At 43.1% G+C, this 14,203-nt stretch overlaps 1 protein-coding gene and 1 pseudogene across 1 annotated transcript; one reads left to right on the forward strand and one right to left on the reverse strand.

Annotated features, from left to right (window-relative positions):
* Positions 1–3,069: 3,069 nt before the first annotated feature.
* Arf6 (ADP ribosylation factor 6) lies at positions 3,070–7,022 on the reverse strand. Its single transcript, XM_041658318.1, has 2 exons — positions 6,876–7,022; positions 3,070–6,775 (listed from the first exon to the last, which is right to left on the reverse strand). The coding sequence occupies exon 2, from the start codon at positions 6,305–6,307 to the stop codon at positions 5,780–5,782; it is 528 nt and encodes a 175-aa protein (XP_041514252.1). The 5' UTR covers positions 6,308–6,775; positions 6,876–7,022; the 3' UTR covers positions 3,070–5,779.
* Positions 7,023–11,635: 4,613 nt separating this feature from the next.
* LOC121452502 lies at positions 11,636–12,435 on the forward strand (annotated as a pseudogene).
* The last annotated feature ends 1,768 nt before the right edge of the window (positions 12,436–14,203 follow it).

The following is a 14,203-nucleotide window of genomic DNA, read 5'->3' on the forward strand; positions in this document are numbered from 1 at the left end:
TAACTATATGATTCAGTTCCCACATCCTGTTATATAGAACAACTTTCCAGGCAAGAGAAAGCCACATGTGGAATCAATTATTTTCCCTGGTTTATACGGAACAGGGTAATACTGGAGGAAACAAAATGTATCAGTTGCCATGTCAATAAAATTTTTCCTCTTGCAAAGTTTCATAATATAAAAAATTGGATTCAGAACTGATTACAGTAATATCACAAAATAAAGGCCACAATTGAATGTTATCTGAACCTATTCCAAATTAATCTAGGTTATCAAAAGGGAAATGCACTTTTAATAGAGAAACACTTTTAAATTCAAATATTAAGCCACCATGAAAGTAAACATCTTAAATAATTCACAAATTTTTCAAGAAATGAAACTGAAAACCTCTGGTTTCACATATTTACACGCAGAAACAAAAAGTCAATAAAGCAAGTCGTGTTGGTGTACACTTGTAATCTCAGCACTTGGGAGGCTGAGAGGACCACTACAAACCTGAGGTCTATCTGGGGTATACAGTAAGAGCCTACATCAAAAAAATCAACCAACCAACCAACCGAACCACAGAAATTCTATGTTAGCCTGTTATCCCAGAAGTCACAAAAAGCCTCTAGGGCTCATTAAAAATATAAATGTGGAAAATTATATAAAAGCCATTGTTTCTCAAACTTTTGATTCAACTAGTCTTAACAATAGTCTTCTCTGAAGACTTCCTATGTGCTTACAGTATTTGAAAACGTTGGCTTTAGATGTGGACTCAGCATTTCCCATAAAGGGCCAGACGGCAGTACCATGAGTTTTCAGGCCATACCCTGTCCGTGTCAGTTTCTTACATTTTCCTCCAAGTGACGTGGATCAAACCCAGAGCTTCGCATATGCTAGGCAAGTGCTCTACCACTGAGCTACACACTTCCCAACCCTACTTTTCTTATAATCTTTAAAACTCCTTTGAAAATATAAAAACTATTCTTAGCATAATCTCTGTAAAAACAGGCTACAACTAGACTTGCCCTTGATCCCGTTTCCCAGTTCTGCTTCTACATTGTATCTTTTTGTTCCAGTACCAACTACACTACTTTCTTCCCTCAAACGTTAGTTCAACATAACCTTGGTGAAGACTTCTCAACATGTCCTTACCTGTCCCCTCTATGTAACATACTGTGCTAGTGTATCACCAATACTCATACTTAACCGTCCAATCTCTGTTCTCTCCCCATCCACCCATGCATGTCCATGAAGGCAGACATTGGTTGCTTTGCACTGCACGGCAACAGTTCCAGGAACATTAGACTCTAAATACATCAATCTACCCTCAAACTCATACAACAGATACCGAAGTGTGTACTTCATGTAATCCAACAGGTTAAAAAAAATGCTCAAAGACAAAACTGACAAGTAATTTAAAGCTGTTCAAGTAGTCATAAGAAAGTTTAAATAAAGGGTGTTAAAAGCTAAAGCATTTTTGCTAGATATGTCTGAAACAGGACTACAAAATCAAAACTAATCTAGACTATATAGTAAAACTCTATCAAAATAAAAAATTTAAGTTCTTTTTACCATCCCACGAAATAAGTTTGGTTCCTAGTCTAATTTTCTTGAAGCATACTATTACTTTAGCTAGTATAATAAACAAATTTCAATTATAATTCCTAAGTGCCTCTACAGATCTACTTTCTTTGATCTTATCCGCAAATGTTCCCTGCCAGTTCAACTAGTTTGGCAGCTTTAAAGTTTGGCAAAGCAAGATGTTACTTTTTTTTCTTAAACCAGCTCCTTCTCACATTATTTCAATATAAACTTCTGAATACTATCACTTCTACCATCCACCATTTGATTAAACAAGCAAAATACTAGACTCCACTGACAGGTAGGCTGCAACTATGTTATGCTCAGTGATTAGTCTGATATGAAAAATATTTAAAATTGCTACATGCTGTCTTGCAAATATAATTATCACATCTAAGAGACAAGACTTATCTGACTACAAGCTGTACACACACACACACACACACACACACAGAGAGAGAGAGAGAGAGAGAGAGAGAGAGAGAGAGAGAGAATGAGTAACCAGAATGTGATAAAGTATCTCTATTCAGACTATAATGTCTCAATTTCTGTCTAAAACATTATAAACCATTGGAAAATATTTTCTACTGTTACCACTGAAAAACTGACCTTGGACATCTCAGTAAGCCACAGTAGTAGATATACTAGAAGTATCATTATGAGCCTTATTGGCTAGTTAGTTACAACAGGGTCTTATATAGACCAGGCTGACCTCAAACTGGTCCTCCTGCCTCCATCTCTCAAGTGCTGGGATTAAAGGCAGGCTAACCTAGCCTTAATGTATAATCTAAATTATACTATGTCTCATCCAGACATTATAGAATCAAACCTACAAAAAAAATTGACATAGTATAGGGAATGCTTACAAGAATATTTAAATGATTCCAAGCTATCCATACACAATTTTACCTTTCACATGGCTATAATTCTGCCCTTATTATCAAACAAGCAACTTTGAACTCTAAAAAGAATTTTTAAATCCAACTATTAAAGATTAAGACAACTAAAAAAAGGAAGCCAATTCCTTACCAACACAATTTTGTACTTTCAAAATGCTAAGACTGTAATTTGAAAAACGAAGAATAGATTCCTGAGGTAGAGATGGTAGCACAGGCTTGTAACCCAACTATTTAGGAGGATGAAGCAAGGATCACAAGTTCAAAGTCCACCTAAGCAACTAAGCAAGTCCCTATCTCAAAATAAAAACTAAGGCAAAAAGGGTCAAGGATGCGCCAGCATGTGATGGAGCACTTGCCTAGTCTCTACAAGGCAGAGGAGAAACCTCAGATCTTCAACTGTTACTCCCCGAAGTTGTCACAAAACACTGGTGAAATTAAAACAGGAAATACCATAAACAGCCACTATTGGGGAGGGGAATCTTTATCATTTATAAAGTCAGGTGAGTCTCAAATTCACATTTTACCATATATCCTTGGAGAGTAACATGGCCCAATATACCAGTACATCCCACTTATCTATTCCAAGTAACATAACGTGAGAAACTGCACTGTGTAATTCCTTTATTTTCTGCATGTTAGTGCTTCAGCAACACTACAACCATAAAGAACAATTCCAAGTACTGCACTTTTTAGCTGGGGGAGGGGGATCACAGTCTACAGACTCATTTACTTATATCAGACAAGATTAACCTCATTCAGAACTTACTGCAAGTTTATAAATTCACACAAATACAAAAATTGATGCAATTAAACAAAATCTTTAGGACCTTATTGTTTTAATTCTTCCATTATAACTTTTTCTGCAGGCTCAATTTCCTGCTTCTTAATCACCAATGGTTATGGTTCAATTTAACTACATCAATTATAAACCTTTTATAGATACTCTTAAAGAAATGTAAGTGAAAATTACAGTTTCTTTCCAAAAGGTTTAAGGTTTTCAAATTTCAAATGTTTCCCCCCTCCCACCTTTTCAGACATGTCAAATAAACTAAAAACAACCCATCTCACCTGCAACATTCAGTAATAGCAATCACTTGTATAAAATTTTAACTATGCCCCCAGTTATTTTAAGACACACAAAAAAATGGCTGTCTACCAATCTGTCTGTCACAAGTTAGAATACTACATTGAAGAATCAACATGAGGGTTTCAAGTTTCCTCCAGTTTAGGCATTTATACCTTTGTGCTTATTTTGTTTCAGGATGTTACTATAGCATTGATATTTGTATAACCGTATTTATGTACCTTAAAATGTAATCATTTAAAACACTAAGAATTACATTTACGGTGGAGCTTTGGGAATTTTAAAAAGCAACTATATGTTCTTAAATATGTGAATCAGCCTCATTTCTAGAGATATTTTTATTAATGTGAAACTGATAACTTTAGGCTTTAGTTGCATCTTGAATTCAAAAATCCCTCTGCACCAATAGGAGCCTACAACATAGCACCTTTTCTCATCTGCTTTAAGTTAGTTTTTCTTACAGCTTGTTTTTGTATAGCCTTCTGTTTCTCATACATCTTTGGTAAAAGCTCCATTATACAATATGGCCAAAACATGAAGGACCAATACTGTGCAACTATACCATGATATCCGGCTTGATTTTAATTTTCAGACACCCTCATGAACAAAACCATTCCAACCTTTTCCTGTATACTGCCCTTGCAGGCTACACTTCTGAAATTCCCTAAGTTTAACTCCTTGATGATCACTACATTAATCCTTAAGGCTACATAAGAACCAGATGCTGCTTCACAATTTTGAATCAACACTAACATTTGGTTCAGAATATTACCATAGTGGTCTCAATCTAGCAACTGGTCCTAACCAGCTCATCTTGTTAAGATCTGGGTTATCACCAGTGAGCACAATGCTTACCCTTAAAGAAAAATAGGTTTACATTCATTGTCATCTGTAGGTTCTTTCTCTCCTTCCTACTTCTCCTTTGTCACCCCTCCAGTCTACACCACTCACTCAGCACATTTCCTTAAGGAGAAACTGTATGACTGAACCAACAGGATATCTATTTGCATGAGTTAATCCTACAATCAAGCAAAACTAAACACCTCTTTTTTTTAAATAAAACATCTTTTCCAGTGTTTTAATTAATGGAGATGTAGATCACTCATTTATAAAGAAAGTCATATATCTTCAGTTTAAACAGTTGCTGTAATGTGACAACAGGAATGTGTCTTTTCCCAGCTAGGTAAAAGGTGCATGTAATTTGACTTTTTCAACGTTTTATTAGTGAACAAAGCAAATGTTTAGTAATTTTAAAGCTACTGGTCTTAAAACATTTGAAACAAGGTAACATACTCTGATTTTGCCCGAAAGTCACTTAAAATATCTACAAATATTTCATCTGTGTGTGGCGTACACCATTATTGCTCCATTTTCTGGAAAGAGTCTATTTTTAAAGGTAAGGAGAGGGAACCAACAAAGTTAACAACTTTGCCGTGAAAAAGATCTGCACCCTCTTACAGGGGAGCTGTTTCAGGCAGCGAAAGTTAGCTACGGTAGGGGAGCTTGAGTTTACCCTACTCATGCACGCTAAGAGCTGACACTTCAAGGGACTTCTCCCATTGCCTGTTTAACACACTCGTGTGCAACTGGAACATTACACTGGTATTACTCATTAGCTTGCCACTGTGGGCTAAATTCACCATACTGGTCTTGGATAGAAAAGGTCACATTTGAAATTGCTAAAGTTAGCGCTAACAAGGAAGGGGGACAAGGCCTTAAATATAAAAGACAAACGGCAGTTTGATTAAGCAATAATTTTCAGTTTACTAGATGAAACAGACTTGCAACATAGTCTGCATGAATGCAAAATAAGCCATCTACAGCAAGTGATAAGAAACGGGGCAAAAAGGAAAAAAGCATACATTGGGGGGGGAAAAGATCCTCTCGAAATAAAAAAATCAAACCATTATTATAAAGGACTTTACCAAGAGCTGCTATTACCCCACCCGGTTTGCTGGAAGTCACAAGAGCATCTAGCACTGTATTCGTGTCAAATATCAGATCAGATCAGATCAGCGCACCCTAACGCAAAGCCAAAAAAAAAAAAAAGAAAAAAGAAAAAGAAAAGGGAACAAAGAAAACCCCAACCCCACTAAACCGTAGAACAGTAACTCCAGAGTTCAGATTCAAAAAAGAAAGTGGCAATTGAAAGAGGTTGATGATGGTGGCGATAATCCTATGAATGGGTTTTTGATTTCTCTCTTTCCGGGGGATGGGTGGAGGATGCTCATTACGATTTGTAGTTAGAGGTTAACCATGTGAGCCCCTCATAGAGTCCGTCCCCGGTGGTGGCACAGGAGGGCTGCACATACCAGTTCCTGTCCCGAATCCGGGTCAGGCCCAGTTTCTCCTGGATCTCATGGGGTTTCATGGCATCGGGCAGGTCCTGCTTGTTGGCGAAGATGAGGATTATGGCGTCCCTCATCTCCCGGTCATTGATAATGCGGTGCAGCTCCTGGCGGGCCTCGTCGATGCGGTCGCGGTCGGCGCAGTCCACCACGAAGATCAGACCCTGGGTCCCGGTGTAGTAATGCCGCCAGAGCGGCCGGATCTTGTCCTGGCCGCCCACGTCCCACACGTTGAACTTGACGTTTTTGTAAGTCACCGTCTCCACGTTGAAGCCCACCGTGGGAATGGTGGTCACCGACTGGCCCAGCTTCAACTTGTACAGGATCGTGGTCTTGCCGGCCGCGTCCAGGCCCAGCATGAGGATCCGCATTTCCTTGTTCCCGAAGATCTTGGATAGCACCTTCCCCATCGTGTCGGAGGAGCCGGGGCCGGGGGCATTCAGGTGTCCCGGGTCCCCTCTGCCTACACCACCGCCGCCGCCGCGAGATCGAAACGGAGCCGCCCCGCCGCGAGGACGCCCAGCGGCCCTGCTTCGAAGCTGCCTGCTAGGGGCAGGGGCCCGGCCTGCGCTCACTCGGGCATCGCCCGCCGCCGGGGCCCTGCGTCTGCGCCGGGAGAGAGAGCCGACGCCCTGCTGAGGCGAGGCGAGGCGAGGCGCGGCCGGCCCGGAACTGCCCTTCCCCCCCGCGGGCGCCGCGCGAGCGCCGCCGACAGCTCCTGCTCCGCCGCGGCTGCCGCCTCGACACGCGGCCGACTCAACCGCGACCCTCCCGCCGGCCCGCGAGCACCGGGCTTCGGTCCCGACCCGGGTCACCCGACGAGGAGCGCGGCTCGGCGCCCCGTCAGGTCATGGATCCTCGCGGGAACTCGCTGCCGCCTGCAGGGACACAGAGAGGGAGAAGGGGAGTTACTGCCGGGACTCCGTGGGTGCGGAGGCCGACGCGGCCCGCCTCCCGGGGATCGGCCCGTGAGGTTACCTCCAGCCGCCGCCCCAAGCGCGGGTTTCCCTCCGGCCTCCACCTCCTCCTCCCAGCTCTGCCGCCGCCGCCGCTGCCGGAAAAGGCGCCGAGGAAACCGCCTCACTTCCCCTCCCGACTGCGCCTGCGCGACTCGGGCCGACCGTTCGGAAGAGCGCGACCTCTGGAAGGAGAGTGGCCCGCGCGCCTGACGTCACGGGCGCCACGCGCCGGGGGGCGGGGCTACGGCGGCTCACAGGGCTCGGGGAGGCGCCTGGCGGAAGCTGCCGGCGCGCGGCTGGCCGCGCGCCCACCTGTCGCTCTCTGAGCGTCTCCCCGGTTTTTCTCCTCCGCTACCCGGAGACCGGGGAGCAAAACCACTTGGGCGTGGGCTTCATCGTCCCTCGAGGCCGACGCCCCCTCCCACGCAGCCGAGGCTTGTTCCCAGACTCCCCGTGCGAGGTCCCTCCGCTCGCCCCAAGCCTTCCTGCGCCCGGGTCTCCTTTTTACCCCGTCGCCTCCCGACTTCCTCCAGTTTTCTGGAAGACACGTGGGATGTCGGCGTTGCACAGAATCCGTCAGTCCAAGTAGCGCGCACTTTTTCTAGTCTCGGGTTTGCTCCTAGACCCTGTTTTTGAACGTTTAAACTCGCTCTCTTTGTAAACCTCGTCAGAACCACCCACATTTCTTAGGAAAAGAGGATCAGGGTCGACGAGATGGCTCTGGTGCCAGGCACCGCGAGTGAGGACCCGCGCTCCATCCCCAGAACCATTATGGTTAAAAGAGAAAAACAACTCCCTTAAATTGCCCTCTGGACTCCACGGATAATAAGAAAATCTAGTTGAGTTTTGGTTTTAAAAACTCTTTCATTTAGTGTGTGCGTGTGCGCAAGAGGTCAGAGGACAACTTGACAGGGTCAATCCTCTTCCACCATGCTGGTCCTAGGTATTAAACTCAAATTAGCAAGCATCACCATCTTGCTAGTCCTGGAAACCTTTTTGTATTAAATGGATAGTGTTAAGGTTAGAATAGGGTGAAACTTTAAATATCAAATAAGGGCAAAAATAAACGCAAGGGGAGAAAAACAGGGAAGTTAAAAGAAGTTGTTACAACAGCGGATGATAATGTACTGCTTCTATTTTATAAGTTAAAAAAAAAATTGGAAGCCACTGGCGAGTCATGGTGGCTCACATCTATCCCAGAACTGATGACGGTGAGGAGGCCAAAAAGTTGCCACAAATTCTAGGTCCGCCTAGGCCTAAGCCTGGTTGACAAGTAATACATCCAATGTTTATTTCAGGCTGGATTCCCAGGCCGGCCCTCATTCACTGTGTAGCTCAGGATGATCTTGAAATTATTCTCCAGCCTCCACCTCCCAGGATACAGGGTAAGGTTACCAGTGTGACCCAATTTATGGAACCCAGGCTTTCCGCGTGGGTGCTGACTGAAGATTCGAGCTCTGGTACTTAACGCTTACAGGTGAAGTGCTTTTTATCCACTGAGCCATCTCCCCAGCCCCAATAATAAAATATTAAAGAATAATTATAATACAAAACCATTAACAATAGCCAGAACATAGTCACTGAGACAGAATCTTAAACTTTGTATACCATGCCACTTTTTAAAAATAGGTCAGTTTGGAGTCTGGCTGAGATGGTTCCGTGGTTAAAGCTTGCCACCACCCCTGACTTGAATTCAATCCTTGAGATCCACATGGTGGAAGGAGACCTAACTCCTACAGGTTGTTCTCTGAACTCCACTAGCACACAGTGGCGCACACACACACACACACACACACACACACCAAATAAAGCATAGTTTTAAAAAATAGAAGGTTTTGCCAGGTGGTGCTAGCACACACCTGTAATCCCAGCACTCAGGAGGCAGAGGCAGGCAGATGTCTGCGAGTTTGACGCCAGCTGGTCCACAAATTAAGTTCCAGTTCAGCCAGAGCTGTAACACAGAGAAACCCTGTCTTGAAAAGCCAATAAATGATAGATAAATAGATTAAAAAATGTAAGATGGTATATTCCTTTGACCCCAGCACTTAGGAGGCATAGGCTGTTGTATATCTGAGGCCAGCCTGGTCTACATATCAAGCTTCAGGGCAGCTAAGGTTACATAGTGGAGTCTTGTTTTGTTGTTGTTTTTTTAAAAGTAATGAATTTTAATATAATCAAAAGACTTCTAAGTGGTAACAATTTAGGCAACTACTAAACCATACCACGGATGAAGCATTTTATTTTCTTGGTTCCTTCTGGGGAATAATTTTTATTTGAATTCTTATTATCTTATTAGTGGTACATAACAGTTGGTCTCATTTTGACATTTTCAAATATGTACATAATACTTTTTTTTTTTTATTTTTTTCGAGACAGGGTTTCTCTGTGGCTTTGGAGCCTGTCCTGGAACTAGCCCTGTAGACTAGGCTGATCTCGAACTCACAGAGATCTGCCTGCCTCTGCCTCCCGAGTGCTGGGATTAAAGGCGTGCGCCACCATTGCCCGGCATGTACATAATACTTTTCAACTGTACTCACCCTCGGTTACCTTTTCTTAATCCCCTTTACACTGATTTCCTTTTCTTAATCCCCTTTACACTGATTTCCTTTTTTCAACTAGGACCTCTTCTGCTTTCTTGCCTTTTTTTAAAAAAAAATTTTGAGACACATTGGGGTTGTTTACAGGAACATGGGCACCTTCCCAGTGGCTATGACCCTGAAAACATGCCTCTCCCTCTCCTTTCAATCATTAACTGCCTATAAACTTGGAAGAGGAGAGATACATGAGCCCTCCCCACCTCCATGAGAGGGTATTTACAGACCCAGTGTCCTGCAGGGAGGTAATCATGGCTGTTGACAGAGCAGTTCAAGAGTGCCAAGAGCCAGGTCACGCCATACCTGGAAGTCTGTCCCATCCTCTCCTTCTCCTTCCCATTTTCTTAGATTCTTCCATGATATCCTCTGAGCTTTGGAGGGGGTAATATAGATGGGCTGTTTATGGCTTGGCACTCCCAGTCATTATGAGTCTCTGCCGTCACTGCTGCCCACTACAGAGAGAAGCTTCTCTGACCAAAGTTGACAACACTACGGGTATAAACAGTTACTTAGAAGGCAACTTGACAGGTACATCAGGTCTATTTAACAAGACAGTAGCTTTCCCCGTGGGGCCCATGACCTCCCAAGCCATATCTTTTTGGCCAGGTTTACAGTATCAGGCACGAATTCCCTCCTGTGGAGCAGGTATAAGTTCCAATCAGAGAGCTGGTTACTCTCCTAACAGGATCACCACGGCTGCAGCAGTGGGCTCATCTTGCCTGGTCAGTCAGTATTGTTGCACGAAGGAGTCTCCGCTGAGTGAGCATGTGGATGACAATTCTCCCTAGTGCCCTCCGAAGCACTCCTAGTACTTGAAGGGCTGGCCAGCAAGGAGGCTGCTTCCTGCCCAGTTTCAGTTTAATTTCCTTATGTACTGTGACGAAGATATGTGGCATTTTCAGCCACTGAGTCTTACCGTCTGCCATCTTACACCATCACAGCAGGGCTTCTTGCTCTTGTCTACAGCATAGTCATTGGGTCAGCCCTTCCCACCCCACCCCCTCCTACTCTCCCGCAATTCCTGGTAATGGCTATTCTCTCCATTTCCATGAATTCAACTTTTTACACATTTACAGGAGTGAGATGAAGTGGTACTTTTTCTTCTGTGTCTGGAACATTGAAAAAAAATGTTTTTAAATTTTATTTGGTTGATTTTTTTATGTGTATTTTTTGGGTTTTGTTATTGTTTTGTTTTGTTTCAAGACAGGGTTTCTCTGTGTAATAGCCCTGGCTCTCCTGGAACTCACTCTGTAGACCAGGCTGGCCTTTAACTCACAGAAATCCACCTGCTTTTGCCTCCCAAGTGCTGGGATCAAAGGTGTGCGCCATCACCACCCGGCTATGGAAACAGTTTTTGAAGTTAAATTTAAAGCCAGGAGTGGTGGCTAAAGCTTGTTATTCCAGTTCTTGGAAAGGCACAGCAGGAGGATCACTGCAAATTCAAAGCCAGTCTAGGTAACAGTGTCCCCAAAACAAAGAAGACTCAACATGATGGTTCATCCCTTCCATCATAGCAGAGACAGAGGAGGCAGATCTATGTGAGTTCAAGGCCAGCTTGGTTTACATACAGAGTTCCAGCCAGGGCTATATAGTGAGACTCTGTCTCAGGAAAAAGAAAAAACAAAATCAAACACATTTTAATTCTGAAAATAACATTTCCATCCAGTTAAATAGTTTATGAACAGACTAGCATTTGCATGTATCTGTTTACTGTTGTTGCCATTTGTATTCTTGCAGGACTGGGGTTTGAACACGTGGCCCTGGACTGTGGTAGAATATGGTAGGCTAGCAGTTTATGCTGCGCTGTAGACTTTCCATAGCTGTCCAGGCCAGCCTTGAACTTACGGCAATCTTTCTGCGTCCTCCTCCCAATAACATTTGTGTTTATGAAACAAAATATTATATTTCTTTACTGGTACTGTTTTATTAATTTATTTTAAGCAGAAACAAATAAAAACAAACTAAAGAAACCTGGAACCTAGAAGCCTATAATCTCAGCACTGAAGAGACTGAGGCAGGAAGGACTGCCCGAGGTGGTGTTGAACTTGCCATCCTCTGCCTTAGTGTAATAGGATTATGATACACCCAACTTAAAAGGCTTTTTAATGAGCAAAAACAGTAAAAATTGAGACTCAACACAGAACTGGACAATGTACCGATGTCCTTTTGGTTTTCTGAGAGCACCATGGTAGTCAGCAAGAACAAATGCCTAATGGAAGGCGGCAAGAAGAAAGAGGTTGATCCATTTTCTAAGACAGAACGGCATGATGGGAGCTTGTCATGATTGGCATATGGCTCCAGTTATATTATTAAAAACATTGGAAAATCCGAAGTCACAAAAACTCAAGGAAGCAACACTGTATCTGATGGCCTCGAGGGCCATGTGTTTAAAGTGAGTTTTGCTGAGCTACAGAATAACAAAGTTGCATTTAGAAAATTGAAGGTAATCACTGAAGATGTTCATGGTAAAAACTGTCTGACTACTTCCATGGCATGGCTCTTACCCTGGACAAAATGCATTCCATGATCAAAAAGTGCAGACCATGACTGAAGCTCATGTTGATATCAGAACCACTGATGGTTACTTGCTTCATTTGTTTTGTGTTGGTTTCACTAAAACCAGAAATAACCAGATGCACAAAAGTCCTACGCGCAGTATCACCAGGTCCACCAGATCTGGAAAAAGATGGAAATCACGCCCTGAGAAGTGCAGACAAATGACTTGAAGAGAGTGGTTAGCAAATTGTTTCCAGACAACGTGGGGAAAGATACAGAAAAGGCTCGCTATTCCATTCATCTGTTTCACACTGTCTGTGTTAGAAAAGGAAAAATGCCCAAGAAACCCAAGTTTGAGTGAGAAGACTCATGGAGCTCCATGGTGAAGGTTCTGGAAAAACTACTGGTGACAAGACTGTTGCGAAAGGTCAATGAGCTGATGTAAAATCCAGGCGTTTAATAGAGACAAATAAAAAGTCCTCTTTGTGAAAAAAAATTAAAATCATTTCATGTGCAAATGTTCTTTGGTACTTTTAATGGATTCTTTTCTGAGGCAGGGTCTCTAGTAACCCAGCCTGACTTTGAACCTCTTACCCTCCTGACTGTACCTCCCAAGTGCTAAGATTAGAGGCATGACACTTAGTCCACATAATTAGATGCTTAAATTCTTGGCTTACATAGAGGATTTTCTCATTATTGATTATCAGTTTCTCTAATCCTGTCAGGGGGGAAAGTCTTTCTTCCATGAGTCAAGCAGTCTGTCTTCTTGAAGAAACTGAGGCACAGAAAAAGGTGAGAAAGTTCTTAAGATTAATAAACGAGCCATGTGGTGATGGCGCACACCGTTATTCCCAGCACTCAGGAGGCAGAGGCAAGTGGGTGAAGGAGGACACTAAGCTGACGAACAAGCAGCCCCCGCTCCCTTACAAGTGGGTCTCTGAGACAGCCTGGTCTACGGAGTAAGTTCCAGCACAGCCAAGGTTACACAGAGAAACTTTGTCTCAGGAAAAAACAAACCAAATCAGTAAATGATGCAGAGCAGATTCAAATTGAGACTTATTTTTATTTATTTTGTTAAGGACTGGTGATAAGACAAGGTCCTGGGTAGTTATCATGCTGGCCCAAACTCATGATATAGACAAAGCCATCTTGAATTCCTCTTATTCTCCATCAAGTGTTGTGGTGACAGGCATACACCATCAGAGATGGCTTTTATTTTATTTTTTAAAATTAGGTCTTACTATGTAGCCCAGACTGACCTCAGAATTAAAATCTTCCTGCCTCAACCTTCCAAGTGCTAAGAAGAGTCCACATCTGACATTCTTTCTCTCTGTGTACTGAATTGTGTTTATGGGTGAACCCCGGAAGCTGGCTGGATCCATGGCTTTTAGCACTGACTGCTCATTTAAATCACCTGAGGAGCTTCGTGATCACATGCCAGACCAATGGAGACAAAATATCTGAGGGCAGGGCTTGGGTTTTTTTTTTTTCCTTTTTCAAACTAATTCTGGTTTTGTTTGTTTTATTGATTAGCCAGTTTTGATTTTCCAGCCTGTCCTGGAACCTCTGCGTAGCGCAGGCTGGCTTCAAACTCATGGCATTCTGTTTGCCCCAACATCCCAACTGCTAGGGTCACAGGCATGTACCACCACTCCTGACTCATCCTTTAGCTGCTTTTGAGCCTCGTGTGCAGCTGAGGTAGAGAACTACTTGCTAAGTTCTCGCATTCAAAATTCTGTGAGTCTTGAATCCCATTTACTATCCCTCATCCCTAATTGATTCACCTACACATACCTTTGCATAGTGTGATCTGAGAATGGGGCCTTTCTCTCCTGTTTGGCCTTATTCCCAAATTAGGAGGAAGGAGAGATGAAGATGAGCGAGTAAATCCTCCACCCTGCCTTGGTGTTCCGCAGGATTCGTGCAAGTTAGTTATGCTCAACCAATTAACTAATCGGCGTGTTGTTCCCTGGTTTGAATTTTTTATTTTTATTTTTTTTATTTTTTTTTCCGGGTTTGAATTTTGAAAGACTGAAAGTTCCAAAGTTTTCACTGAATGTGCATGCCTTTACTCCTAGCACTCCGGAGGCAGAGGCAGATGGACCTCTGTGAGTTTGAGGCTAGCCTGATCTACATAGTGTAGACTACAGTTACAGACCAGCCCGAGCTACATAGTGAAATCCCGTTTCAATCAGAAATTTGACTTTTTAAAATCAGAAGGAGAGTTTTAAGCTATACCAAGATTATTATTTCAGCA

Source organism: Microtus oregoni, unplaced genomic scaffold, assembly GCF_018167655.1.
Source record: "Microtus oregoni isolate MIOR12 unplaced genomic scaffold, Mior012 000009F_ref0000495, whole genome shotgun sequence".
In the NCBI taxonomy this organism is placed as follows: Eukaryota; Metazoa; Chordata; class Mammalia; order Rodentia; family Cricetidae; genus Microtus; species Microtus oregoni.